A 27,817-nucleotide genomic window follows, 5' to 3' on the forward strand; every position below is an offset into this window, starting at 1 on the left:
AAAAATTTGGCGAAATCTTTTGAAATTTGAAAATCAAATATTTTTGAATGTTCAAAAATTCGATTTAAGCAATTGAATCAATTCCAAGAACTCAAAAGTTTTTGATCTTAGTGATTGTTGATAAATTTCCATATTGTTTAAAAACACTCAAAGAGCAAAGTTGCTAACCTGACGATTCTGGTTATAGCGAAAACTTTCGTTTTTAAATTTAGAATCAGACTAATTGGCATGTAATTTCTTTACGCGTAACAGGTTGACAACAACAACAATACAATGTGTTTTGCGGTAAATTGAAATACGCCGCTGTGATGTTTTAGTGGAGGCTCACTGATCCGTCCATTGGGTGGATGATACCCCCTTTTAAATTTTTAGATATTGTAAAGTCTTAGGTGATCGTTCAACGTCAATTGGTTTTTCTCATAACCAAAAAGGGCTGTCAAATCTTTTCCGTTTGTGCCCCCAGATTAATGTGTTCATATTATTTGCACCCCCAGACTAACGTGTCATATTTTTACATGGTGATTTATGTAATGGCACGTGCTCTCTAACAGGGGACCATAAAGTATTGGGGGGCAGAAACGGATCCAAAAAGTCAGACTTAAAGAAAGTGGTCCTGCTGAACTGATAGAACCCGAGGGAATTTATTCTCTGAGCATATGTCGTTAAGCTTTAGCAGGCTCTCATCTCAGCGTACTGTTCACCGAAGTTGCTGTTGAACGTTAGAAACAATCGATCTTTTCCCCCGCTTTTATTCTTGCGTGTTGAGGCTAGCCTCCCTGAGCTTCAGATAGCTACAAACAAAGGCAACGCCTATCGCTACAGATCAATTCTTCCGACGGTAGTGCTGGTTTATGTTTGATATTTGCACAATATGGTAAATTTTGGCAACATGCTTCGGGGGCTGTAAACGAACAGAGTCGTAGAGACCTAGAACAAAGTTAAATTTATCCTAATGAGGCACCAGAAGTAGTATAACACAGCAAATTAGTTTTAGAATATAATGGATCTTCATCAACGGATAAAAGAGTTGGAGATGGAACTCGAAATTCTAAAAGCCCAGCCAACTGTAAGAGAACTGATTCCTACCATGAGTGCAGAAGTGAAGGACAGTAATCCTTACAGGCTAGTTTTACTTCATGTTGCTTATAAACGTACATAATTAACTGTCATATTTTTGTTCTAGTCGTTTAATGGCGCTGCAGAAAATGGGCATCGTGAAAGATTACCAGGTTCGGGATCATAAATTGAAATAATTTCCGCTTAAATTTATAAAATTGAAGTGCACGGTGGGTGCATTTTAGAGAATACGAGACTTCACTGTCATTGTCGTGGGAGTAGGTGGAGTCGGCAGTGTTGCCAGTGAAATGCTAACGAGGTGCGGAATAGGCAAGGTAAACCAGTTAAGGTCAGATTGGTCATCAGTTGTCGCATTGATTTTACAGTCTCCTTAAGTTTGCTATTGGCCTGCTGAAAATCGCCGAGTTATTAGTGGCTCGTCAAGAAATCATGTAGCGATTCTTCGGGTTCGCTCTGCTTTTGTAAACTTAAGTTTTTATCCATAGGTTGATTTTGAATGCGAAAAAACGAGTTTATTGCCTACTCGCGCAAAAATGATGCTCAACGCTTCTGCGACTGTAGCTGTAGGATCAGCTTTAGTAAAAAAATATCAAACCAATGTAAATATCTAGGTGTTACCATAGACAATCACCTTAGTTTTCGAACACAAGTGAAAAAATTATGAAAAATATGGCTGATTGTATCAACCATATTTTTCATAAAAGAGTGGCATCGAACATGCTATCCATGCACTCCGGCGGTGCTTTCTTGAAGATCGTACTGTTGCAAGGAACGCGTTTAATAGCTTGAATAGAGATCTGGCTCTAAAAAACATCAGAAAGCTTTGTCCCTCAATTTATACAGCAATCAGAATCTCGTATAAGACCCCATCAGACCTCTTCATCGATAAAAGTGTAATCAAGTCTCAAGAAGGAACAACACAAGATGATCCAATAGCCATGGCGATGTAATGCTACACTTCCTCTCATCGACATACTCGAATGTCAAAATTTGACTCATAAATGGTACGCAGATGACGGTAATGTGACCGGTAGCCTTGAATCACTGCAAATCGTGTTAGATAAGCTCTATGAACATGGCGGTGCATTCGGTTATAATGTGATCAAATGTCATCTTATTACAAAACCTGAGTTTGTTCAGAAGGCGAACAAAGTTTTTGCGGGATTAGATGTTGATGTTATTGAAGGTCATCGAGTTCTGGGTTCAGTTATTGGTTCTGATGAAAGTTTTAACGATTTTCTGAAAAAAAGTCAGTGAACTACTCTAACATGCTTGAGAAGCTCGCCAAACATAGTAAGGTGTCCTCTCAGTATGTGCACAAATCATTTACGAACGGATTGCAACACATTGACTTTGATTGCTAGGACTTCTCCAAACGCGGACAGTCTGCTGAGGGAAGCCGAAAAAATAATTGATAAAAATCTTATACCTTCAATGTTCAATCATCCCTCTTACAGTGACAGATACCGGAAGGTTTTCTCTCTTCCTCTTAAAGAGGGTGGGCTAAGCCTTCTTCTTCCTGGAGACAGGGCAAACGAATATGAAAGATCTATTCGGATTTGTGAGCCGTTACAGAATCATAACGCTATAGATGCAGAGTTTCATCACGAAAAAATCCTTCAGAAAATCAGAAAAGAAAAACGAACAATCTCGAGCGAAAAAGTTGGCAATCAAAGATCTCATCAATGATAAAGAGGCGTATTCTCTAGATTCAGGTATGGAAAAAGGAGCATCATGCTGGCTAAACGCACTTCCATTGAAAAGATATCTTTTTGATTTAACAAAGGGAAAGTTTAGAGATTAAATTGCTCTTAGATATGGATGGGATCCCGTAAAATTGCCATCAAGATGCGCATGTGGAGAAAACTTTAATGTAGCGCATGCTCTTTATTGTCCAAAAGGTGGCTATACGCACATAAGACACAATGACATCCGTGACTGTTTTGCCAACCTGCTCAATGAGGTGTGCGATGATGTCGAAATAGAGCCCTGTCTTCAGTCTTTGCAAGGGGAAACCTTCGCAAATAGAACTACCTCTATTGATGACGACGCTCGACTAGATATCAAAGCTAATGTTTTCTTCGATTCACGTTTCAGCAGAACGTTCTTTGATGTGAAAATGTTTAATCCGTATGCGAAGAGCTGCCCAAGAAGCATACCGGATTCCTACAAATATCACAAGTCCATCTAGAAGCTGAAATACGAACAAAGGATAATCGAGGTCGAGAAAGCTACCTTCTGTCCGTTAATCTTGTGTACAGGAGGAGCTGGCCCGTCAGCATCAAAAGCCATACAAAGATTGGCTTCCAGGATCAGCGATAAGAAGGAAGATTCATATTCGAACGTGATCACGTACATAAGGACAAAATTAAGTTTCGCTCTTTTGCATAGCTCCAGACTCTGCCTCCGTGGCGTGCGCTCCATGCGCCTGCGCCCTGCAGTAGAAGCGTCAATAGGAACCATTATAGAGGAAGGGAGGCTGCTGTGCTAAATGCATCATATTTTCTCTAATCTTGATTCAAAATCACTACACAATATACTTAAATTGCTATTTACAACATCTATTTTGTTTATAATTCTGATGCTTTATTTTCTTTATCTTTGGCATCTGATGCTTCAATTTTTGACTGCTGTCAGAATTTATAAATACACATAGGAGTTGACTTGCTGCCCTCGAGTTGACCGACTACCCTTTTAGGGGAGGGGCTTTTTCTTAGTGGACCTTTTTATTATCAAAACCCTAGAAACTACATTTATTTTCAGTTTTACTCATGCTCTTCCACGCACTTGCATTAGTCATTTAGAGTAAGACCTCGAATGATTCAAGGAAAAGTAAAAATGTATACGTCATCAGACAGCGGATCGAGTTAAAAACTTTAATATCTTCTTTCAATGCCTTAGAAATATGAAAAGAGCCTTTCAACATCAGCGTAAATTACCTACCAACTCTTATATTATTTTTTATCTTTCTTATTTAAGATTATATGACTTGCAGAACACAAAGCGTAAATGTTGACGGCTACCAATATGAGAAACGTCTAGTCTCTTGCGGAGTTCCTCAAGGTTCTGTACTGGGACCTATCCTTTTCCTGATCTTCATTAACGACCTGCCAAATGTAGTCTTTTCGTCTCTGAAACTCTTAATTGCAGATGATTCAAAACTAATCCATTGTACCAAAAATGACAGTCTGGACAAGCTGCAAGTTGACCTAAACAATCTCCACACTTGGAGTGTACAAAACTGCCTCTTTTTCAATTGCAAAAAAGCTCTTTTACACAATTTGCTTTCGGGAGACGTCACGAGGAGGTTGTAATCTCTCTAGAAAATAATTTGATCCTAGAGAAGACAGTCGTTAAGCATCTTGGGCTAACTATAGTCGACACCCTAAATTGGATTGAAAATGTGCAGAATCGAATAGCGAAAGCAATGAAGGCGTTTTTATCTCATTAGAAGAAGCACCAGCTGCCAAATTTCCATGAAAACAAAGGTTCACTTATATAGAGCTGTTAAAAGCCGGACATTAATGTTTGCATCTGAATGCTGGGAGATAAAGCGAAACGGGTATCAAATTTTAGAGCGGTTTAATAAAGATCATGAAATGGATGACAAACAGAAAATGTTACAAAGAAGCTATTGTTCAAAGCAATATACTGGTACCACTCGACTTTAAAGTCCTAAAAGATCTTCTAAGTTTTAGCAGCATAGTGTCAGGAAAGTACGATTTTGACTTGAGCAACTATTATGTTATTCAATGGGCCGGAAGAAAATCTAGAATTTTACTGCCAGAGATTCGATACGAAGTGCAGAGACTCAATTTTTGGTGTAGAACTGGATTTCGGGTGAACATGATCCAAAGGAAAATTAACTTTTTCGACAACAATAATTTGAAGGGAAGACCTCTAGATTTAATATGGAAATTTTTCAATGAAAACTGGGTTGAGAATAATTTCTGTAGTTGGATCTTTTTGTGTTTGTGCCAGAACTGTCGTGCAAATTCTATGTTATAAATCCAGGACTTATACTCCCCGTGAAATTGTCACAAAGCTATAATAATAATAATAATAATAATAATAATAATAATAATAATAATAATAATAATAAAAATAATAATAATAATAATAATAGTAATATTATTACTAATAATAATAATAATAATAATAATAATAATAATAATGATAATAATAATAATAATAATAAAGGTGTTACAAGGGCAAGACAGAACTGGCGTCCAACATTACAACAATACTACAGCAAAATTATTTCGTACCTGAATCTGAAAATAAACTCGAGGAACGTGCTCAAAATGTCAAATATTTTTTTATCTCATTATCTTCTACTTTTAGCAGCATAGTGTCAGGAAAGTAAGATGTCGACTTGGGCAACTATTACGTTATTCAATGGGCCGGAAGAAGATCTAGGGTTATACTGCCAGAGATAAGATACGAAGCGCAGAAACTCAATTATCGGTATAGGACTGGATTTCGGCTGAACATCCTCCAAAAGAAAATGAACTTTTTCGACCACATTAACTTCAATGGCAGACTTCTAGAATTAATGTAAATTTTTCAATGAAAACTGGGCTGAGAATAACGTCTGTAGTTAAATCTTTTTGTGCCTGTGCCAAAACGAGATACAAGTTTAAGTTTACTGGTGTTTTAAAGTCGGTCGAAAAATATCTGGTAGCCGCGAGTCCACGGCAGTTTATATTCAACAAGCGTTATGGCGTGATTTCCGGTCCGCATAACCTGCTCCAGTTAAACCTTAAAGCAATATATGTGTTTGCAAAAATCATATACACTTATTGTATATTAGCTTCAGCTATCCCTAAAACTTAATATTGTTTTTCTCCCTCCCTCCATCTCTGGATTTCGCTTACTGTTCACTGAGGGTTGAATTTGGTGAATCAATACAGGAAAAATGTCTAATGAACTGTTCCTATGAGCCTAGCAGATGAACTTCTCCTAAATCAGATGAACTCAGAGGTTTCTAGCGCATGTTTGGTAAAAGACAATATTATTTGGCGTTCACAGTATTGATTTCCTTAGTAGTTCTGTGAAAAACCTGTGATGCTTGTTATAGATTTAAGGTTGAACTTGACAAATATTGATACTCTCGCGCGCATCAATAACTAATATTTAGTTTCTGTTCGATTTTAAACTTCAGTCAATGATATGAAATTGTATTAGATATATTGGAATTATATCAGTTTGTCAGGAATTGTGCACGTATGGTCTTCAAAGTTATGTTTTATCATTTTTTTTGTGGGTTTGAAGGAATTTAACTTAAAATTGTTAAACCATTCGGTAAAATCAATCGCGTGTATTAAACTTAATGATTTTATTATGTTTCAATCTAGTTTGAACTGTTTAGAATCGAGCCCGTCCTTTATCTTTGTTACCAACATAATTTTTGTCAATAGAACTCCCGCACAAACTCGTCAATGATAAACAAAAAAAGATAAAATAATCTCGTGAAAGTAACAACGATTTGATTCAATAGCTATTATTTAATTAAACCCTAAATAAGTTACTCATTTTTCTCCAACCGACTACTGGGCTTCCACAATAATCTTTTTGCGATATGAAAAAATAAAGATTACCGAATGCTGATGTTCTTATTGCTATTAATAGCATGATTTTTTAAGCTAATTCTCTTCGACTATGACAAGGTTGAACTGGCCAATATGAACAGACTATTCTTCCAACCTCATCAATCTGGCCAATCAAAAGTCGAGGCGGCTGTAGAAACACTAAGGTTTGTACTTTTTCAAGTCATTTGTCATTTTATCTATCGTTTTTCAGAAGAATCTCTTTAGTGCTCTGTGTTTAGGAAAATCAACCCAGATGTGCAATTCGAACATTACAATTTTGACATTACCACAATCGACAATTTCCCTCAATTTTTAAATGCAATCAGGTACGTTTTAAGCAATTCCTTTTTTGAGGTGAGTGGGTGAAGGAGAGGGATTAAAGGGAAAGTTTGAAACCAAAAATTCTACATTTATGTTTACCACGTTATTACTTCATTTACAAATACATGAAGGGCCCTAACTTTATGGACTAGTTATGCGAAAACTGAATTGTTAAATTTTGCATTCAATACAGTAGTGATTTTGATACACTTACTAGCTGCCACAGGGTTACAAGTACTAGATGCAGTTATACATTGCAATTTTTATGCATTCATTTTGCATCGATTTTGCTTATTTTCAGGACAGGTGGCTTGAACGGATCAGCAGTCGACTTAGTTCTGAGTTGTGTTGACAATTTCGAAGCAAGAATGACCGTTAATATGGTGAGTTGCTTTACCTACTTTTTACGGGGAATCCTTCCTGCATATAAATTGGTACTGAGTCTAATAGGAAAGTTTCTGATGGTTACAGGCATGACTGCTCACCTTCTCGGGATTTAGCAATACTAATTTTAAACGTACCATAACTTCGATTGTGCTTTTATTGATTACTTTGGGTAATAAGTGATAGATATGGAGGTGACTAGCTACTTTGTTTAGGCTTGTAACGAGCTGGGACAGAATTGGTTCGAGTCTGGAGTGAGTGAACAGGCAGTTTCTGGGCACATTCAGTTCATCAAACCAGGGGTCTCGGCATGTTTTGGTGTTCGTATTTTATGACTGTTATTTCTTTTTTAAGGGCCAGGAAGTGATGGCGAACCAATTGTGTAAATTGTTAATTCGATGTCTAGCAGCTGTAAATTTGTGCCTTGGAAGCAGCTTTTCGCAATCTTTTCTAACGCTCTGTAATTCAGATTGCGCATGTGACGCCTTGACTTGTGATTGAATATGGGAAGTTGATTTGTTTCTTGGCTTTATGCCACCTTTGTTCTCTAGAATAATAGAAACCCTAGTGATTGATCACAGTTTTTAATATTACCAGACAATCAGATCTTTAACCGAATTGTAAGACTTGGCTGTTTTTGTCAAATTTTCTATGGCTTTCTGTTTTTTTAGAAGCAATTGTTTTTTTCTCAAAAAAGGTAGGAGGATTTATTGGGGTCCTGTTGGTCTTTTTAATGCTATTTTTTGCTTTATTGTTTTTTTCATCTAGTCTATTTGACTTTTTGTCCTCAGAAACGAGAGTTTTCTCGTGGAGTTCTCTAATTAGAATACAAAAAATTTGATTGTTTTCTCTAACTAAAGTGACATTTGCGTTAGATTCAGCCTTTTTCATCAAAAATCTTACCAAATAGGTTATTTAGTCCAGTTTTAGTACCGTATTAACACCCCTAAAAACTGCTAACGCAATCTGTATTTGCTACAGAAAGTTGTAAAATGTTCTGAAGAATTGCAGGTATTAGCGCCTCCAAATGGATAAAGGAACCTATTTCAGTTGATAGCTTAAGTTTCCTGAGTTAAAAAAATGTTTTAAAAAAATAGGCGTATTTTGTAACTTTGCTCTTTGCAGTTCTTGTCTACATATTACCTTGTCTCATTATTTACAGATCGCATATCACATTATTAGTGTTGAAAAAAGGTACAATTGATCATATTTAATGTTTTAGTGCCTTGCATTGCCTATTGTTTTAACGGCTTCGACAACGGGTTTTCGCAAAAATTAATTTAATTTTTGGTTTTCATCCATTCGTCGTTTTTTGTAGACATATGACAAATTCTGAATAATAACAGAGCTCAGCGGCTCCCTTTCGTGACATAAATGTGCCTACTTATTTGTTTTCAATTTTTTTTTACTTTTCCCTTTGGTCTATTTATCACATACCACATTACTTTATTGGTGTTCAAAAAAGGCGAAATAGGTTATTTCTTTTTTTTTGGATTGAAATATGGTTTAAACGGCTGCGAGACCATTTTTTAATTTAGCAATTATTAAATTAATTTTTTTGTCTTTGTTTTTTGTAGACGTAGATTTTGTGGATAACGAGTTTTCAATGTCTTCATATGCAGATATAATTGAACGTAAAGCTATTTAAACATGTCAGTTGATGTCTTTTCGTTTTCATTATTTGAATTTATTCAATTTTAAAAAATATAAATGCCTTTAACTTTGTCGATTTGGTTCTTTGTCTATTTTTTACTGAGTCTTATTAAGGACTGGTTTCTGTTTTTTTTCTGGTGAATTACAATTTGATTTTTTTTAATTTGTTTTATCTGACGCTATTTTGACTTCGTTTTTAAAATTTGTTTTTCAAAGAAAGACTTTGAGTTTTGGATTAAAATTTTGTTATTTGATTTTTATGTCTAGTCTCGTAGCCTTAATAATGGCAGGTCTCATCGGCCCTCTAATGTGGCCTTACCTACTTTTTCTATCGCTTTCTCATTTACTAGACAATTAAGCCAAGATTGTTGCTGAGCGGGATAGGAAAATTACGTGCGAACGCACATTACTGAGCCTTCTTGTCGTATTTATATCCAAAATAATACTTGAATCTTAAATTCTGAAAATGATTCAAGTGAAAGGAGATATAACATTTCCCAACCTTTTGTTGATAGATACACCTGCACAAACCCAAGACAAAAAGAGTCCGTTTTAAATGTGCAACTGACAAAATGTTTAAGGTCACAGAAACTCGGTCGTAAGAAAAGTACCCAATAAAAGGCTAGTGTAATGAAATGGGACAGCAAATATCTTGTAAGCGGCGTTGATGATTTCGTCAATTCCGTTCTGTGTCTATGTGAATTCTACGACACGCAAGGCTGTTTGAAAGCTATATTCAGCTGTCTGCCGTGTATTTAATAGCCACCGTCAGCCTTTCAACGGCTTGTTTTTAGGAGCTGATTTTCTTACAATCCAAAGGTTCTGGATTGTATTGGTGTCCTATCTTTTTAAGAGCTGAAGATCGGTTCTTACTTTTTCGAATTGTTCACGTCAGAAGAACAAATTCGAATTCAAATTAGTTTTTGTTCTAATCACGCTTGAGTAGGTAACGCAGCGAAATGTCTTAGATTTTTAGCTAATGATATCAATTCTGATTTTTTTTACTTACGACTGGGATTTAAATACGAGCGAAATTTTTCCGTTTACTCTGAAGAGGCAGTGAATAATTGTTTTCAGACTAAATATAACTGATTTGGCTGATTATGTGTGCACAGCCGCTATATTGTTGTTGCTCTTTGATTTTGTTTGTCTGGTCTCGTAGCCTTAATAATGGCAGGTCTCATTGGCCCTCTAATGTGGCATCGCCTACTTTTTTGTATCTCTTTCTCATTGGGTAAACAGTTTAACCTAAGTTGTGGATGAGCGGGGGTTGTAAAATTGTGTGCGGCGCACATTACCGAGTCTCCTTGTCTTTCTTATATCCAAAATAATACTTGAATCTTAAATTCTCAAAATGATTCGAGTGAAATGAGATATAACATTTGTGAGTGGATACACCTGCACAAATCCAAGTTGAATGACTCCATTTTGATTGTGGAACTGGCAAAATGTTTAAGGTCACAGAAACTCGGTCATAAGAAAAATACCCAATAAAAAGGCTTGTGTAATGAAGTTGGACAGCAAATATCTTGTAAGCGGTGTTGATGAAAGCCTCATCTCCTTTCTGTGTCGATCTGAATTCTAGACACGCAAGGCTATTTCGAAGCTATTTTCGGCTGTCTGTCGTTTATATTTAATAGCCAACGTCAGCCTGTATGAGTTGTTCCTTTTGTTGGCTTATCAATTAGTCTCATTGAGGGTAGTCACATCCGATGCTAACAAAGCATAAAAACCTAATGGTTCTAGTTCTTGAGCTAGTGATTTTGACACTCTTTGTGCGAACTTTCGAGTTTTGCTTGTATTTCTTGGGCATTTTGTTGTCTCATCAATTAATTCCATAAATTAAACGTCTAGTCGGCTGTTAATCATACATAAATAAATGTAATTTATTCGCTTGAGTTCTTGCCAGTGGTGTTTTCAAATCTTTGTTGGATTTTATAATTCTGCGTTTCTGTTGCTTTTCTGGTGGTTTTGTTTCGTAGTCTCATTAATGACAGTTCGAATTGTCCTTTTAGTGCGGCTTAAATTTTAAAATTCAGCAGTTTCAGTTGTTAGCTATTGTTTTTGATGACTTGATACTAGTTGTTTTTAAAATGTTTTTATTTTTTGAATCTCGCTTTCACTTGGCGATCTTTGTCCTTTTTTACAAATCGGGTTAAAAGATATTTTAATTCTGAAGTTGTGTTTTATGCTGTTTTTAGTGTGTTTTGCTATTTTTTCGAGGCCAGTACTATCAAAAAGATTCTAGTTTTTCCCAAATTCGTTTTTTTTTGTTTTTCCGACTCATTGATTTTTCTAGGTTGCTTTTTTTGTGTACGCATTCTAAGAATACGTAGTGCCAGTAGTTCTAGAAGGTGCTGTTGTTAACGATGACTTTAACATTGTGACACTAATGTTTGGAAAAATATGTAATTTTAAATTGTTTTCCGATTTTTTTTTAGCTGCGAAGCTGTAAGCTGAGCGGAGCTATATTGCGGTGCTCTTGGGTTTTTTTCGTCGTCTGACGCTCCTTTTTCGTTTTACATTTGTTCACACAGCAAAGCTAAAAAAAGTCAAATTTTCTGAATGACTTCTTCCTCTCACTAACGGCATTTGCGCGTGTGACGTCATTTCTCACTCGCTTTATCAAATGTTTTTAGGTTATTTGCGTGATTAGATTTTGATCATATGTGACTTACCTCACTCAATAAAATGACTTTTGCACTTTAAAACTTAAGTTTAATTTGAATTTGTTTAAGGTCAAAGGAACTCATATTTGCAGTAAAGGTCCCTAATAAGAGGCTTCTTCGGAATGAATTTTAACAAGCTTTTTAAATTTATCGCTGAATGATTTTTACCTAATTTTTTGAGCGGCGTCGATTTTTTTTTTCAATTTAGATCTGTATCTGTTTCTATCTCTATTATATGGCACGCAGGTCTATTCTTTTGCAGCTATTCCGGCAATCTGCCGGCTATGTTTGCTTACTTTTTCGCATTTTATGTCATATGCTTTTTTGGCTAAAGAAACGGTTAAGGCCCGGTCATTTAGTCAAAGTGCCTTCGGTATTCAAACTTCATAGCGCGATTGCTAGCTGGCATTAGTGTTAGGCTGAATAGACTTCAGTTTAGAAGCTGAATTAAATATATTTGTAGAATCTAACTGAAACTGCACGGCAATTTAGAACACTTGTTGGCACTTTTGACAATCAAATTCTGTCATTTTTAACCTCTGTTTCAATCACGATGTTCGTCCATGGTGGCTATTTTTTCGGGAATTCGGCCATGTTTTGAAAATTCTAGCCCTAATTGTCAAAATATGCGACTAACTAATTTTCAATTCTTGTTTAGTGTGCTCCTCCTTTGTTGGTTGCCGATGACTCATTAGATGAAAAGTCACTGAAGAAGCCGGGAGTGTGTGCTGCTTCTCTGCCTACCACAATGGCAGTGGTCGCAGGATTTCTTGTCCAAAACACACTCAAGTTAGCAATTCAATTTATTTTCCTGACACTCACCCCCGTAAATGAATGAAGTTTTTATTATACTGTGACTAACTATATCATTTTAGAGAAATTGAGAAGATACAATTTTAGGACAATTCGCATGATCTCATTTGAAGCTAGCAACCTTTTGTGGAATACTCTGATGGTGTTGACCATGGGACACACATTCACAGATCCATACCGTCAAATACTCATGTACATTGTGTAGATTCCTGTTGGGCTTTGGCCAGGTGAGTGATTATCTGGGCTACAATGCACTGAGTGACTTCTTCCCCACCATGTCCCTCAAACCAAACCCCCACTGTGAAGACTCCCACTGTTTGAAGAGACAGGCGGAGGAACAAGCTAAGCAGAAGCTACTACAAGAGACACAGTGTGCTAACAGTAAGGAGACAGAAAAGGAAGAGGAGGTTGTTGTACACGCGTCTAATGAGTGGGGTTAGTTAAGTTTTTCTATCAAGTCTTGTAAAATTTTCCAGTGTCATGATAAATGCAGAAGATAAAAAAAGTACCAATAAAGGCACCAAATTATATAGCATGCTCTGTCCGCTAATCATTGATATCCATAGTCCTTTCAAAATACTTTTGGGGTGAAAATGTGTGCAATGAAATAGGCGTTGGTATATTTATTGCTCCAACATTTTAAAAGTAATTCGAGAAACCAGATGCTGCTTGTCGTTTTAATAGACGCGAAGCGATAGCGGCTATTATTGGGGACATCGTGGTTTATTACAAAGCCTCTTTTTTTAATAGCCGCACAGCGATAGCTGGGGCTATTATTGGCCTTCTCTTGGTTTTTTACAATTCAAAGAATTTGAATTGTATTGGGGCGCTGTCTTCTTACGACTCGAAGAGGAGTATTACAGAAGTCTTTTTTTAAATCAATTTTATTGGAGTGAATTTTGAAGCAGGAAATGAAACACGTGAAAAAGAGGAGTGATTTTGTTGGTGAACAAAATGAAGAGTGGAGCAAAAAAAGTGGTTTTTTAATAGCCGCACAGCGATAGCTGGGGCTATTAATGGCCTTCTCTTGGTTTTTTACAATTCAAAGAATTTGAATTGTATTGGGGCGCTGTCTTTTTTTATAAGATCTGTTCACACATTTTCATGATTTTTGAAGTCAAATTGGAGCAGTGATTTTGGTCACGCCGAAACAGGAAATGGAGCAAAAAAGCGAGTGGTTTTGTGGCGTGAAATTTTTTCGCTCTCTTTTTGAAGTAGAGTGAAAAAATGGTGTTTGAACAAAAATTCGCTTTCTTGCTACTGTCTTTTTGTTCAAATGCGGCAATTTCACTTTAATTTTTACTGTTTTTCAATTTTTTGGATCAGATTTTCTAAATGGTTTTTCCAATCCATTCATAGTTCATTCTAGGCCTATTTTCCTGTTAGAATCAAATTTACATTTCTCGCTAGTGGTTTTTTTGTTCTCCCTCGCGGCATTTTGACATTGATTTTCTGTTTTTTTTTGTTTTTTTGTCTGATTTTTTTAAATGGTTTTCCCAATTCACTCATAGTCCGGTTTCGTTTTACTTGTTACTTAGCTAGATTCATTCGTTCATGCAATTTCAATTGAAGTGCGTCTGTGACGTCATTTTTTGCTCTTAGTGGAGCGAGTTTTTTTGTTCATTCGCGTGATTAAATTTTTGGTCACGCTTTGACTTACCTCACTCTCAAAAATGACTTCCTCACTTTGAAATCGTCTTTTATTTACTTTAAATCAAAGAGATAAGGTCAAATAGGTGTGTGTCACTCTAAATGAAGGTTATTTGAGAGCAGCTAATAGAGGCAGCAAAAACTTATACGGATTCATAATCAAAATATAACATATCAGTCTTCAATGGAAAGACAAATTTTTTTGGTCTGACTTTTTAACTGTTTTTTTGAGACTGCAGACCTACGAAGCTATTGCGGCTATTTTCTGGCAATCTGCCAGCTATATTTGTTCATATCGCTGTTGTGTGTGAAAAAAACTTCTATAAGCGAGCTAAATTTTTTCACTTGTGGCATTTTACAGCAGTTTTATTTCATTTTAAGAGGTTTGGTTATGATTTTGTTTTAAATTTAGGCTGGATGCAATTTCGGAGGTTATTCATGTATTTTGCTGATTATATTGGGCTAATATTTGCGATTTTTTGACGGTTGTTTTGTTTTACTGGCTCAAATGGGTATTGAAAAGACCCAATCTACTTGTGGAAATTTTAGATAACAAGCGGTCAGTTTTGTGGATATCAATTTTTTGAGAAATTTGACGGAAACTGGCGAAAATTGGAAGTTCTTTCTTAAATATTTGCAGTTTTTCGTTTTTCTGTTTTTTAGACAAGTTTCTTAGCCTATTATGACTTGCCTACTGTTTTGCGAGTATCTGGATACCCTATTGGCTGAAAGGAATTTTTTTTTGGATATATGTGCTTTTGTAATATTAAAAATTTTTTTAACGTTTTCCAGTTTTCTATCGCAAGTTCTTTGTAAGTTTTTCCCCTTATTTGGCTTCAAGTATTTTTTTAACAATTATCTTAAGTGGTTTTAGTAAGTACTAGTTGTTTTGATGAAGTAATTTTGGCAGAGATAGTTATTTCAGGGTCTCAATTTATGACAAAATTTGATCAGATTTTTCATCATATTTAAACAGATTTGTTTTTCTTGTTTTTACTTATTCGTTTTAGGTTTTTTTTTCAAGATAATCAAAAATTAGTGGAGGCGCGTTTTGTCTGAGTAGTTGGATGGCGTGTAAATGGGTTTCCACTTCGAATCGTTTCCGGAATTCTTCATAGTTCATTCTAGGCCTAGTTTTGTTTGAACCAAAATTTCATTTCTCGCTGGTGGTTTTTTGTTCACATGAGGCATTTTGATATTGATTTTTGTTTTTTTTATCTGTTGTAAATGGTTTTCCCAATTCACTTATAAGCCGTTTTAGGTCTAGTTTTTTTTGTTTAGTCAATGAAAGTTCTTTGAATTTTAGCTCAGGATTGGTCCTGCTATGTTTTTTTTAATTCGTCGTCTCCATCGATTATTCTTTCGACCTGACTTCTTGGAATTGATTTTTTCAATGACTTTTACTGCTTTGCAGTTAAAATTTGTGTGCGTGACGTCATTTCTGCTTTAAGGTCAATTGCGTGACTTACCTTGCTAAAAAGTGAATTCTGAACTCACTTATGGAACTTTGATCATTTACTAGTTAAAGATCAATAGTGTGCATCTAAGTAGTACAAAATTATATGCCCTAATTCTTGATTATTAGTCTTGAGTTTTTGATTTCGAAAATCAATTTTGAAAAAGCTCTTTTAGGATTTTTTCCTTATAGACCGTATGTGAATTATAAAAATGACAGTGCGTATCTAACCCAAAAAATCTGGTGATCTACTAAAGGACTTTTGGTCAATCTGCCGATCTTGTTTCTTTAGTTGTTTCAATTCATTGAAGGCCACAAGCGTCTATCGCGGCTATTTTCCGACAATCTGCCGACTATGTTTATTATAGCTGCGAAGCTGTAAGCTGAGCGTAGCTATATTGCGGTTCTCTTGGTTTTTTTTTTGTTTCGTCGTCTGACGCTCTTTTTTCGTTTTACATTTGTTCACACAGCAAAGCTGAAAAAGTCTGAATGACTTCTTCCTTTCACTAACAGCATTTGCGCGCGTGACTTCATTTCTCACTCGCTTTAGCGGAAGTTTTTAGGTTATTTGCGTGATTAGATTTTGATCATACGTGACTTACCTCACTCAATAAAATGTCTTTTGCGCTTTAAAACTCAAGTTTAATTTAAATTTGTTTCAGGTCAAAGGAACTCATATGTGCAGTAAAGGTCCCTAATAAGAGGCTTCTGCGGAATGAATTTTAACGAGCTTTATTAATTTATCGCTGAATGTTTTTTACCTAGTTTTTTTGAGCGGCGTCGATTTTTTTTCAATTTAGATCTGTGTCTGTTTCTATCTCTATTATATGGCACGCAGGTCTATTCTTTCGCAGCTATTCCGGCAATCTGCCGGCTATGTTAAATAGCTACTGGCAATCGGAAACATCTTTTTTAAAGCAAAAACAGACAAGCAATGAAAAAAATGTTCCTTTGAGTTCTGTCGGCGGTGTTTTCAATATCAATAGATACCAGAATTGTGTAAAAGCCTGATTATGTAAAAACTTTGACCTGAAAGAAACATTAAGACACATAAATGTCTCAATAGGTTATATTTCAGAACTATGAAGGAAGTTCTTCACGTCAGGAATAAAAGGACCGAATTTTGGGGAAATAAACTCAAACCTGATGAGTCTTCGTAAAGTTATGGTTTTATATGTAGCATGAGCAAGACGGCTGTTTTCAAGAACTTAGCATGTGGAGGGACGAAGATATGCAGAATGACTTAATTTTGATACTGGGTCAAGGGATCTTAAGTCCAACATTAACATCAGAAATAATCCAAAAAGAGGAATCAGATTGAACCAAGACTTTCAAAAAGGTGTCAAAAGACCATGGAATTATTATTTTGCAGCAGTTTTGCGCGCCATAAGCTTTTTGTTTAGCAAAGCTAAAACAATGTGTACCTATTTTCTTGGGCAAATTATGCAAATGTTATGCAAAATTTTTGCTTGACCGTTGATGCGCTTCTCGTGAAAATTTTTCCGACGCCACTTCTTGTGGCGTTTTCACGCTTGACTTCTTAATTTTTGCGTGATCTTACTTGCCCGTAATCAGAAATTAGGTCCCTCCGTTGTCTGATTTTTGGCAGCCTTAACGAAAAATACCTAGGCTAAAGCCCCTGAATTAAATTGCCCAGCCTGTAATTCGAGAGCAGTTTGTCCGGCTTTAGTCGGTTTATGTGAGTTAATTGCGTACAGTGATCGATCAAAGAAAAATGACATTGGGAAAAGACAATGAGCCATATAATTGGTCTCAAATTGGCACAAAATGAAAGCCTCTTTTTTAATAGCCGCACAGCGATAGCTGGGGCTATTATTGGCCTTCTCTTGGTTTTTACAATTCAAAGAAGTTGAATTGTATTGGGGCGCTGTCTTTTTTTTAAGATCTGTTCACACATTTTCATGATTTTGAAGTCAAATTGGAGTAGTGATTTTGGTCACGCCGAAACAGGAAATGGAGCGAAAAAGTGAGTGGTTTTGCGTCGTGAAATTTTTTCGCTCTAAATTTAATGTAGTGAGAAAACGGTGTTCGAACAAAAATTCGCTTTCTCGCTAGTGGTTTTTTGTTCACATGCGGCAATTTCACTGATTTTTACTGTTTTTTTCGATTTTTGGATCGGATTGTTTGCTAAACGGTTTTTCCAATCCATTCATAGTCCATTTTAGGTCTAGTTTTTTTAGTCAATGAAAACTCTCTGAATTCTACGTCAGGACTTGTCCTGCTACGTTTTTTTATTTCGTCGTCACGATTTTTGTTACGACCATATGACGTCACAACAACTTCAAATCTGCTTTTTGTTCATTCGTTCATGCAATTTCAACTGAAGTGCGTGTGTGACGTCATTTTTCGCTCTTAGTGGAGCGAGTTTTTTTGTTCATTCGCTTGATTAAATTTTTGGTCACGCTTTCACTTACCTCACTCTCAAAAATGACTTCCCCACTTTGAAATCGTCTTTTATTTACTTTAAATCAAAGAGATAAGGTCAAATAGGTGTGTGTCACTCTAAATGAAGGTTATTTGAGAGCAGCTAATAGAGGCAGCAAAAACTTATACAGATTCATAATCAAAATATGACATATCAGACTTCAATGAAAAGATGATTTTTTTTGGTCTGTCTTTTTTACTGTTTTTTTTAGACTGCAGATCTACGAAGCTATTGCGGCCTTTTCTGGCAATCTGCCAACTATGTTGTACATTTTTGAGATTTTTTTACTTTTAAAAATATGCTTCTTTGATATATTTCACTACAAAAATTTTGACAAAAAATTCTTTCTTAGCGAAGATAAACTCCTAAATAATGCAAATTCAGAATTTTTGGTCAGAATTTTATTCTGAATTGTTTTTTAATAGCTGCACAGCGATATCTGGGGCTATTATTTGCCTTCTTTTGGTTTTTTAATAGCCGCGCAGCGATAGTTGGGGCTGTTATTGGCCTTTTGGTTTTTTATTTCGTCGTCAAGATTTTTGTTACGAACATATGACGTCACAACCACTTCAAATCTGCTTTTTGTTCATTCTTTCATGCAATTTCAACTGAAGTGCATGTGTGACGTCATTTTTCGCTCTTAGTGGAGCGAGTTTTTTGTTCATTCGCGTGATTTAATTTTTGGTCATACTTGACTTACCTCACTCTCAAAAATGACTTCCTCACTTTGAAATTGACTTTTGTTGACTTTAATTCAAAGAAATAAGGTCAAATGGGTGTGTGCCACTCTAAATGCAGGTTATCTCAGAGCAGCTAATAGAGGCAGCAAATACTTATACAGATTTTTAATTAAATTATAACATATGAGCCTTCAATGAAGATAAGGTCAAATGAGTGTGTCATTCTAAATGAAGGTTATTTGAGAGCAGCTAAATAAGGCAGCAAAAAGTTAATATAACAGCCTTCATTGAAAAGACGAATTTTTTGGTCTGTCTGTTTCACTGTTTTTGTTTGAGACCGCAGATCTACGAAGCTATTGCGGCTGTTTTCTGGCAGTCTGCCAGCTATTTTGTTACAATTCTGATGAATTTATATATTAATATCTCTCCAACGATGTTTGAAGTAATTAAAATGTGCTTGCCTTATGCGAAATTTTCGCTTGAAGCATTTTTTTGATTTCTTGATTGACTTTTCACACTTTAGTTCTTAATTTTTGAGCAATCTAAGTTGCTCCCGCTCTGAGTTCGTTGCTTAGAAGGATTGTGACTGAAAAAATATCAAAAACTTGTGTAGCTGGGTGATTAAGTTTTCAGTTTGCCAACCTGGAGGTCCGGGTTCAAGCCCCCAGGGGAGAAAATTTTTTGCTCTCAGAAAGCATTTCTAAGCTACACCCCCTCTTAATTATTTTGGCCCTGTGTCGTTTGAGAGCAGTTCATCCGGCGTTGGTCGGTTTATGTTTTTCTTCATATTCTGAAATACATATAGTAAAAACTGTCCTGTGAGCATTTCACTTTTGCTAACGAATTAAAAAATATCCAACAATCAACTGCTCGCCTATGCTGTAACTGTAATGTAAAGCGGTTGATATTTTTAAAAACTTGAAGGAAAACGTTTGGTTATCTTTTTTAACAGATGCGAACTGATGCTAATTCTTTAATGTAATTTTTGCATTTTTTCGTAATTTATGGGAACCAGAGGATTGAAAGCAAAAGAAGTCATTTTAATCACACAATAATTAATAATTGAATTTCGCAATCACGTTCACAATTAAACTGAAGTTCAATTTTGGACACAAGGTGGATTTGGTTGAAGGTCCTGGATTCTCATAAGAATTTGAACCCTTTTCCAAATGCAACGTTGGATTAAGTTTTTCAAATCGCACTGAACTTTGTCTCCTTGCCGGTGCTTATAACCAGTCGTCGTCCTCAGTTTTTGTTGCGCCTATGTAATCACGCACCCAACAGTAAATACCATTTTAGGATACCTCTACCACTCATTTGCAGAATTCGAGTGCGTAGTGTCATTATTTCTTCTTGTTTTTTAGTATAATTGACTTACCTACTCAATAAAATGGATTCTGCTTTCACTGAAGCTAAATTACTGAACTGTAAATGAAATTCAATAGAAGTTACCCAAACTAGATAACCATTAGTCTATATTGCGGAAAAGACACTCGTTTTAAATTTTTTTTAGAAAATAGGAATCGAATTGGAAAGCAGAATCTCATCTTTCCAGCATCTTTGTCTGTGTTAATAGCGGCTCTCATCTCAGCCGGCTATTATTGCGGCGCTATATGTAATTACTTGTTTTATGGCGCTAAGACGTGATTACTACTTTTCTTTTAAAACGAAATAAACAGGTAAAGCCCAGTGGAAATTCAGTTTTATTAGAGTCACTAAGCTAGCTTTAGTAGTCTTGTAGTGCTTAGTGTCCCGAAGGTGCTGGGAAGGTCTAAGCTCAAGGTGAAAACGTCTTGAAGTTTTTGAACCCCCAAATGTGAGGTTGTTTTTTTGCAGGTTTTTAAATAGCCGCCGTCAGACTCAACGGCTATTTTTTATTAAAAGCCGTCCTCATCTTCTCAGCCGGCTATTATAGCGCTCCTATTTTGTTACGACTCGAAGAGGAGTATTGGTTTTCTCTCGGTTTTGTTTTTACAGGAAGTAGATTTGTTCACGCGGCATTTTGACCTAAAAGCGAAAGTCAGAAAAGCTGTCTTGGTGAACAGATTTTCGCTATGCGAGAGAAGTTTTTTGATCATGTGCTGAGTTTAGTGAATGACTTTTTGACTTTGAAAAGTAGTTTTGACTGAATCGCACATTAAGATAACTGTTTTTAGCCGTTTTTTCGTCTAAGTGGCCCAGTTTTTTTTGCTTGTCATTTGGTTTTTTGTTGAAATAATTTTGATTCGATGCTATATTGAAATGTAAACCTCGGAAATTGATACCACAGTGTTTTGCAGAGCCTGAAAATGCGTTTCAATTTCAAAATTGGCACATCTTTATTTTTTAGTTTTTTTGGCCTTTTTCTATTGATATCTTCATTTTTAGATCTTTCAGGCGTCTTTTTGTCAAAAATCAGTTCATATGGCAACTCCCTTTTATAATTCATTTACTCAACTCCTCTTTCTACCTTAGTATTTTTTTCGAATTTTTGTCAGTTTTTTTGTTTATATTGTGTTTAATTACTAGAAATAGTATTTTTCAATATAAGGGACTTTAATTTCGTTTCAATAAAAATTCATCCATTTTTTGGCGTTAAGTTCTTGAAAATTATTTAAGATTATTTTCGTAAATGCAGTCTTAAAGTTTTTGACCTTTTTTTTGCAAAATATTCCAATTTTTCGTATGTTCGAATTCTGCTTTTTATTTTTTTATTCTGTTCAGAAGGATGGATTTTTTTCTCGGATGACTCGTTGTCTTTTCGATGTCTCGAATTCTGAACAATGAAATGAATTCCTTTTTGTTGACTTTTTAATTTGATTTTTAACTTTCAAAAATCAAGAGTCTTTTTTTACGGTGTTTCTTACATTGTGTCCATATTCTTCACATTCTAGTTAGTATCATGCTAGCTTTGTCCTGGAACCTACATTTATTTTCGGTATATTGGTTTTTTCAGTTGTAAAAAATGAATGTTTTCAGCTTTTTCTTAGATTTTCGTCATTTCTGTGGTTTGCAATTGATAGCAATTTTTTCCAAAATTTTAACTTATGGCTTTTTACTGCAGCTTTCTTCCGGCCTTGGTACTAATTTAAACGATTTTTTTGCTTTTGAATTTTCTTCTGCTGCTTATGTCTTTTCTATGGTCAATTTTATTTTTGATTTAGTATGAAATCATGTTGTCTATCATATCTACAAGTAACAGCTGTGTGTTGTTTTTTGTCTTAATCGCAGTGATTAGAAGTGTAATTATGTGTTTTCTGATTCTTAAATTTGAGCTCTTTTTTGAAAAGATTTAACTTAGTTTCTAAGATTATTATCTGTCCTTTGCTTTCGCGATCTTTTTTAAATTGGAATCATGAATTATTTAAGGGCTATTGATAACCTTGTCAGCTTTTTCAGACTATCAGGTTTTTGATCACATCAATTATTTTGAATTTTTTAACGTTACCAAACGTTTTCAACATAAAATTTCGCTGCATTTTGTTTCTCTTGTTGACAGTGGTTTAAGTTTCATCAATTTTTAGAGGAAATCTGGAGAAGTACTTAATGGTTTAATACAAAAGGTAGTGGCTTCTGCTGCAATTACGGTTTTGTTAGTGAAGTTTTGACGCTTCGAGTCGCTTCCGGAATTCTTCCGCTATGTTTTTTACTTCGTCGAACTTTTTCGCTTTACCCATTTTGCCGCTTTGTAGTGCTTTGTGTCCCGAAGCTACTGGGAAGGTCTAAGATCAAGGTGAAAATGTCATGAAGTTTTTGAACTCAAAAATATGAGGTTCTTGTTTTTTTTGGTAGGTTTTTAATAACCGCCATCACAATCAACGGCTATTCTTTAGGCTCTCTCCTTTTTCACAATCTAAGATTTGGATTGTATTGGTGCTTTGTCTTTTTTAATAGCCTCACAGCGATTGCTGGGACTATTATTGGCCTTCTCGGTTTTTTTCTTCTGCTGCTTATGTCTTTTCTATGATCAATTTTATTTTTGATTTAGTATAAAATCATGTTGTCTATCATATGTACAAGTAGCAGCTGTGTTTTTTTGTCTTAATCGCAGTGATTAGAAGTGTAATTTTATGTGTTTTCTGATTCTTAAATTTGAGCTCTTTTTTGAAAAGATTTAACTTAGTTTCTAAGATTATTATCTGCCCTTTGCTTTCGCGATCCTTTTCAGATTAAAATCATGAATTATTTGAGGGCTATTGATAATCTTGTCAGCTTTTTCAGACTATCAGGTTTTTGACCACATCAATTATTTTGGATTTTTTAACGTTACCAAACGTTTTCAATAACATAAAATTTTGCTGCATTTTGTTTCTCTTGTAGCCAGTGGTTTAAGTTTCATCAATTTTTAGAGCAGACCTGGAGAAGTAGTTAATGGTTTAATACAAAAGGTAGTGGCTTCCGCTGCAATTGCGGTTTTGTTAGTAAAGTTTTGACGCTTCGAATCGCTTCCGCAATTCTTCCGGCTATGTTTTTTACTTCGTGGAACTTTTTTTCGCTTTACCCATTTTGCCGCTTTTTCGACATTTTGAGTGAAATCTTTTTGACTTCTCTAGGCTAGTTTCACTCTTGTCATTCTGCTCAAAGTCCTTTTGAAACAGCAGCTGCTCAGCAAAGCAATTCAAAATGAAGAGTCAGTTTAAAAAATTCAAAGTCAGAAATAGAAACGGGATAAACCCATAAAGCCCATTTTTAGATGACCGGTACTTGAACTTTGTTCTCCTAAGTTTTAGTTAGTATCTATAACGCTTTTTGGTATTGATACTAGACCCTGTGGCCTCTCACTGAGAGACAGGAGTATGTTCAATTACGAAATGACATCAAAATAAATGGCACTTAAAATTGTTTATACAAAAATCAATTTTTGTTGATGTTTTCTCTTCTTTCAATCCCAATAGAGTTATGGGAATCAACGGCGGCTATTTTCCGGCAGTATGCCGGGTATGTTAAAATTGGAAAGCAGAATCTCATCTTTCTAGCATCTTTGTCTGTGTTAATAGCGGCTGTCATCTTAGCGGGCTACTATTGCGGCGCTATGTAATTACTTGTATTATTGCTCTAAGACGTGATTACTTTTCTTTCAAAACGAAATAACAGGTAAAGCCCAGTGGGCATTCAGTTTTAATAGAGTCACTAAGCTAACTCTAGTAGTCTTTGTAGTGCTTTGTGTCCCGAAGCTACTGGGAAGGTCTAAGATCAAGGTGAAAATGTCATGAAGTTTTTGAACTCAAAAATGTGAGGTTCTTGTTTTTTTGGTAGGTTTTTTAATAACCGCCATCACACTCAACGGCTATTCTTTAGGCTCTCTCCTTTTTTACAATCCAAGATTTGGATTGTATTGGTGCTTTGTCTTTTTTAATAGCCGCACAGCGATTGCTGGGGCTATTATTGGCCTTCTCGGTTTTTTTTTTATTTCGTCAATATTTTTGTTACGACTATATAACGTCACAATCACTTCAAATCTGCTTTCTATTTATTCGTTCATGCAATTTAAACTAAAGTGCGTTCCTGACGACTTTTTTCGCTCTTAGTTGAGCGAGTTTTTTGTTCATTCGCGTGATTAAATTTTTGGGCATGCTTGACTTACCTCACTCTCAAAAATGACTTCCTCACTTTGAAATTGACTTTTTTTTTACTTTAATTCAAAGAGATAAGGTCAAATGAGTGTGTCATTCTAAATGAAGGCTATTTGAGAGCAGCTAAAAGAGGCAGCGAAAACCTCTTAAACATAGCTGGTAGATTGCCACAAAACAGCCGCAATAGCTTCGTAGATCTGCAGTCTCAAACAAAAACAGTGAAACAGACACACCAAAAAATTCGTCTTTTCAATGAAGGCTGTTATATTTTGATTTAAAATATATCAAAATATAACAGCCTTCATTGAAAAGACGAATTTTTTGGTCTGTCTGTTTCACTGTTTTTGTTTGAGACTGCAGATCTACGAAGCTATTGCGGCTGTTTTGTGGCAATCTACCAGCTATGTTTAAGAGGTTTTCGCATATTTTTCATGACTTTGATCTTTCAAAACAGGATTAACAGATAAGGGCCATTGGCCATTGGGTTTAATTAGATGCCCAAAGCCGGCTTTAGTAGTCTTTCAAGTGCTTAGAGTGGTGCAGTTGCTGAGATTGACTTATTACAAGGTTAAAAGGTCCTTTTCTAGGAGTTTTTGAGCCCAAAGTGATGCAATTTTTCACGTTTTTTCACCATTTTTTGAGTTTGATAAGTCTTGAATTCAAATTTTTTCAAAGTTGATAAAGGTCTTTTGTAAGATATAATTAATTTTTTTTACCATTTTGTGAGCTTTGTTTTTGTACTGCAAACATAAACACAAAAAATGAAACTAATTTTTGCAATTTTTGTGGCCATGTCATGATTTTCAAGATTTTTTTATGTCGCATTTTAGCAATTCAATTTTTTCAAGTCGTTTGAAATTTAATTTTGTTTTTTGAGTATTTCAGTCCACATTGGCCAGGGAACCTCCTCCATGGTTTGATAATTTGTTACTGTATAGTTGATTATGGCAATGGAATGGTTCTCAAGGTTTTAATATCACGAACTTTAGCCTTGTTTTCGAGTTTCTCAGGGACCTCCTCTAGAGTTCAATAGTAGGTTACTGAATAGTTTATTGTGGAAATGCAATGGTTTTTTACATTATATTAAGACAAATTTTACCAATGTTTTAATAAAACTATATTTTCTTATAAATTTTTTCTTTTTTCGATTTTTCAGGCCCCGGAGCCAGAGAAACTAATTTAGGGTTTGGTCATAATTTACCGAGCATGTTTTCTAGTGACAATTGCTGGTTTTCAACATTTCAATATTTTGAGTTTGGGATTTTCGTTTTTTGATAAAGTTTGAAATGTTTTTAAAATATATCTTTTGTTCGTTTTTCTTGTTTCAGTGGCCAGGCAACCACCTCCTTGGTTTGATGGTATGTTACCGCATAGTTGCTAGGGGCAATGGAAAGGTTTCAGCTTTTTAACATCACAAGTTTTGCAATTTTTCGATCAATTTGGTCGTTTTCAAATTTTAAAATTTTTGTTTCTAGTTTATCGATCTTTATTAGCATATTATACTTTATAAGGCTTTAGTTTCGTTTACTGGATAGTCTCTGGTGACAATGAAGGGGTTCTGATGAATTTAAAACAACAATTATTAGCACTATTTCATTAATAGCCGCCCTCATCTTCTCAGCCGGCTATTATTGCGCTCGTATTTTTTTTTACTTCGTCAAACTTTTTTTCGCTTTACCATTTTGCCGCTTTTTCGACATTTTGCGTGAAATCTTTTTGACTTCTCTAGGCTAGTTTCTCTCTTCTCTCATTCTGCTAAAAGTGAATTTGAACATCAGTTGCTAAGCAAAGCAATTCAAAATGAACAGAGTCGGTATAAAAAATTGAAGTCAGAAATAGAAACGGGATAAACCCGTAAAGCCCAATTTTAGATGCCCGCTATTTGAACATCGTTCCTATAAGTCTTAGTTACCACCTCTAATGCTTATTGGTGTTGATAGTAGCTTCTGTAGCCTCTCTCTAAGAAACAGAAGTATGTTCAACTACGAAATGCCATCAAATTAAATCGGACTTAAAAAATATTTTTGTACAAAAATCTTTTTTTCAAGATATTCTATTCGTTCAATCCCAATCATGCTTATTGGAATCAACGGCGGCTATTTTCCGGGTATGTTTAAAATTTGTAATTGTTTTCAAGTTTTTTTGTCATTTTCTGAGTTTTTCTATCTTTTTGGGCCAATGAAACTTGCTGGGGTCTTGCAGATAGGTTACTGGGCTGATATGTGAGTCACAACAATGGTTGAATATTGCGTAATTAGTTTTTGTCATTTTCTCTTTTTTATTCTATCTTTATATTGGCCAATAAACTTCTTCCAAGGCTTTTGCGTGGGTGTTAAATGGATCAAATTTGGCCTTGAAGCTCAATGCTTCATGAGTTTTGCAATAATGTTTTATTTAGTTTTTTGGGATATTTTTTATTTCTCAGTTTTTAATGTTTTTTGGCTGGCATTGTTCAACTGATCTGCTGGTCAGGTACAGTCGTTCTGAGTTCTTCTTCACTTCTTTGGATTGTTTTTCAGGACTTGTATTTTTGTTTTTAATTTGCTTTGCTTTTTGTTTACGTTTTTTCTTTACATAAGTCGCGATTTTCACGCTTGACTGACTTACCTTACTCCCTGTTTCAACTGAATGGATTTTAAATTCTTTCGCGGATTGGATTACACAATGTAGTGAATACAGTCAAACGGTATAAACCGATAAAGCCCTGTCATTAAATCATAGTGCATTAGGTTATCAAAGTTCGTTAGAGCGATTGCTAGCTGACATTAAGCTTAATAGTTTTCAGTTGAGTAGCTGAATTTTGTAGAGTTTTAGAGTCTAACTAAAACTGCGCAACGAATCGGAACACTTTTTGAAACTTGGGGGAAAGTTCTATCAATTTCTTTCTCTTCTTTTTCCTTCCTCTGTTTCTGTCTCGATGTGCATCAAGCGCGTCAACGTCTGCTATTTTCCGGCAATCTTCGGGTATGTTTTTTTTCAAGTGGTGTGGTAAACCTCGTTTTTATTTGAAGCTTGGTATTTCAGTCATTGATTGTGCCTGCTTTTTTAAATTTACTCTCAGCTATATAACAAATCTGGTAGACAATTTTGCAGAAATCGAAGTAATTTTTCTGACAATTACTGGTCAAATTAAGTGATCCGACGTTCATAGCAGTATTTCAAGTAATTCATGTTGCTGAATATGTTGGAATAAAAAATTATTTATGCCTTTTAAAAATACTTTGGAAAACAGTTGGACAAAAATGCAGGTTTTTTTCATTGAGTAAAGTCGATTATTAACATTTTTATTTGCTCTCAAACGAAGTTTGTAGCAATTATATTAGTACTGTCGGTCTTTTTTATGCGATTTTTCGCTTGACCGATGTTTCGTTTGACGCTTTTGACATTCGTCCTCAAAAAACGGGATAAACAGGTAGCGCTCAGCGGGCATTAAGTGCTCTTAGAGCCTTTGAGCTCTGTTTCAGCTCAAACTGTTTTGGAGACTTATACTTATACTTTTGGTGTGAAGGGAGATTCTTAGAGGTT

General features: G+C 35.3%; 1 protein-coding gene across 1 annotated transcript in view; it reads left to right on the forward strand.

Moving 5' to 3' along the window:
• Positions 1–685: 685 nt before the first annotated feature.
• The window catches only part of LOC142340563 (ubiquitin-like modifier-activating enzyme 5), a 29,455-nt gene continuing 2,323 nt past the window's right edge, over positions 686–27,817 (forward strand). The window contains exons 1-9 of the mRNA XM_075391219.1: positions 686–1,122; positions 1,184–1,229; positions 1,302–1,391; positions 6,723–6,832; positions 6,908–6,994; positions 7,291–7,372; positions 7,589–7,693; positions 12,354–12,484; positions 12,714–12,943. Coding sequence (XP_075247334.1) covers positions 1,001–1,122; positions 1,184–1,229; positions 1,302–1,391; positions 6,723–6,832; positions 6,908–6,994; positions 7,291–7,372; positions 7,589–7,693; positions 12,354–12,484; positions 12,714–12,943 — 1,003 coding nt within the window. The 5' untranslated portion in view covers positions 686–1,000. The remainder of the gene's footprint in view (positions 1,123–1,183; positions 1,230–1,301; positions 1,392–6,722; positions 6,833–6,907; positions 6,995–7,290; positions 7,373–7,588; positions 7,694–12,353; positions 12,485–12,713; positions 12,944–27,817) is intronic.

Source organism: Convolutriloba macropyga, chromosome 6 (assembly GCF_964194025.1).
Source record: "Convolutriloba macropyga chromosome 6, txConMacr16.3, whole genome shotgun sequence".
NCBI lineage: Eukaryota > Metazoa > Xenacoelomorpha > Acoela > Convolutidae > Convolutriloba > Convolutriloba macropyga.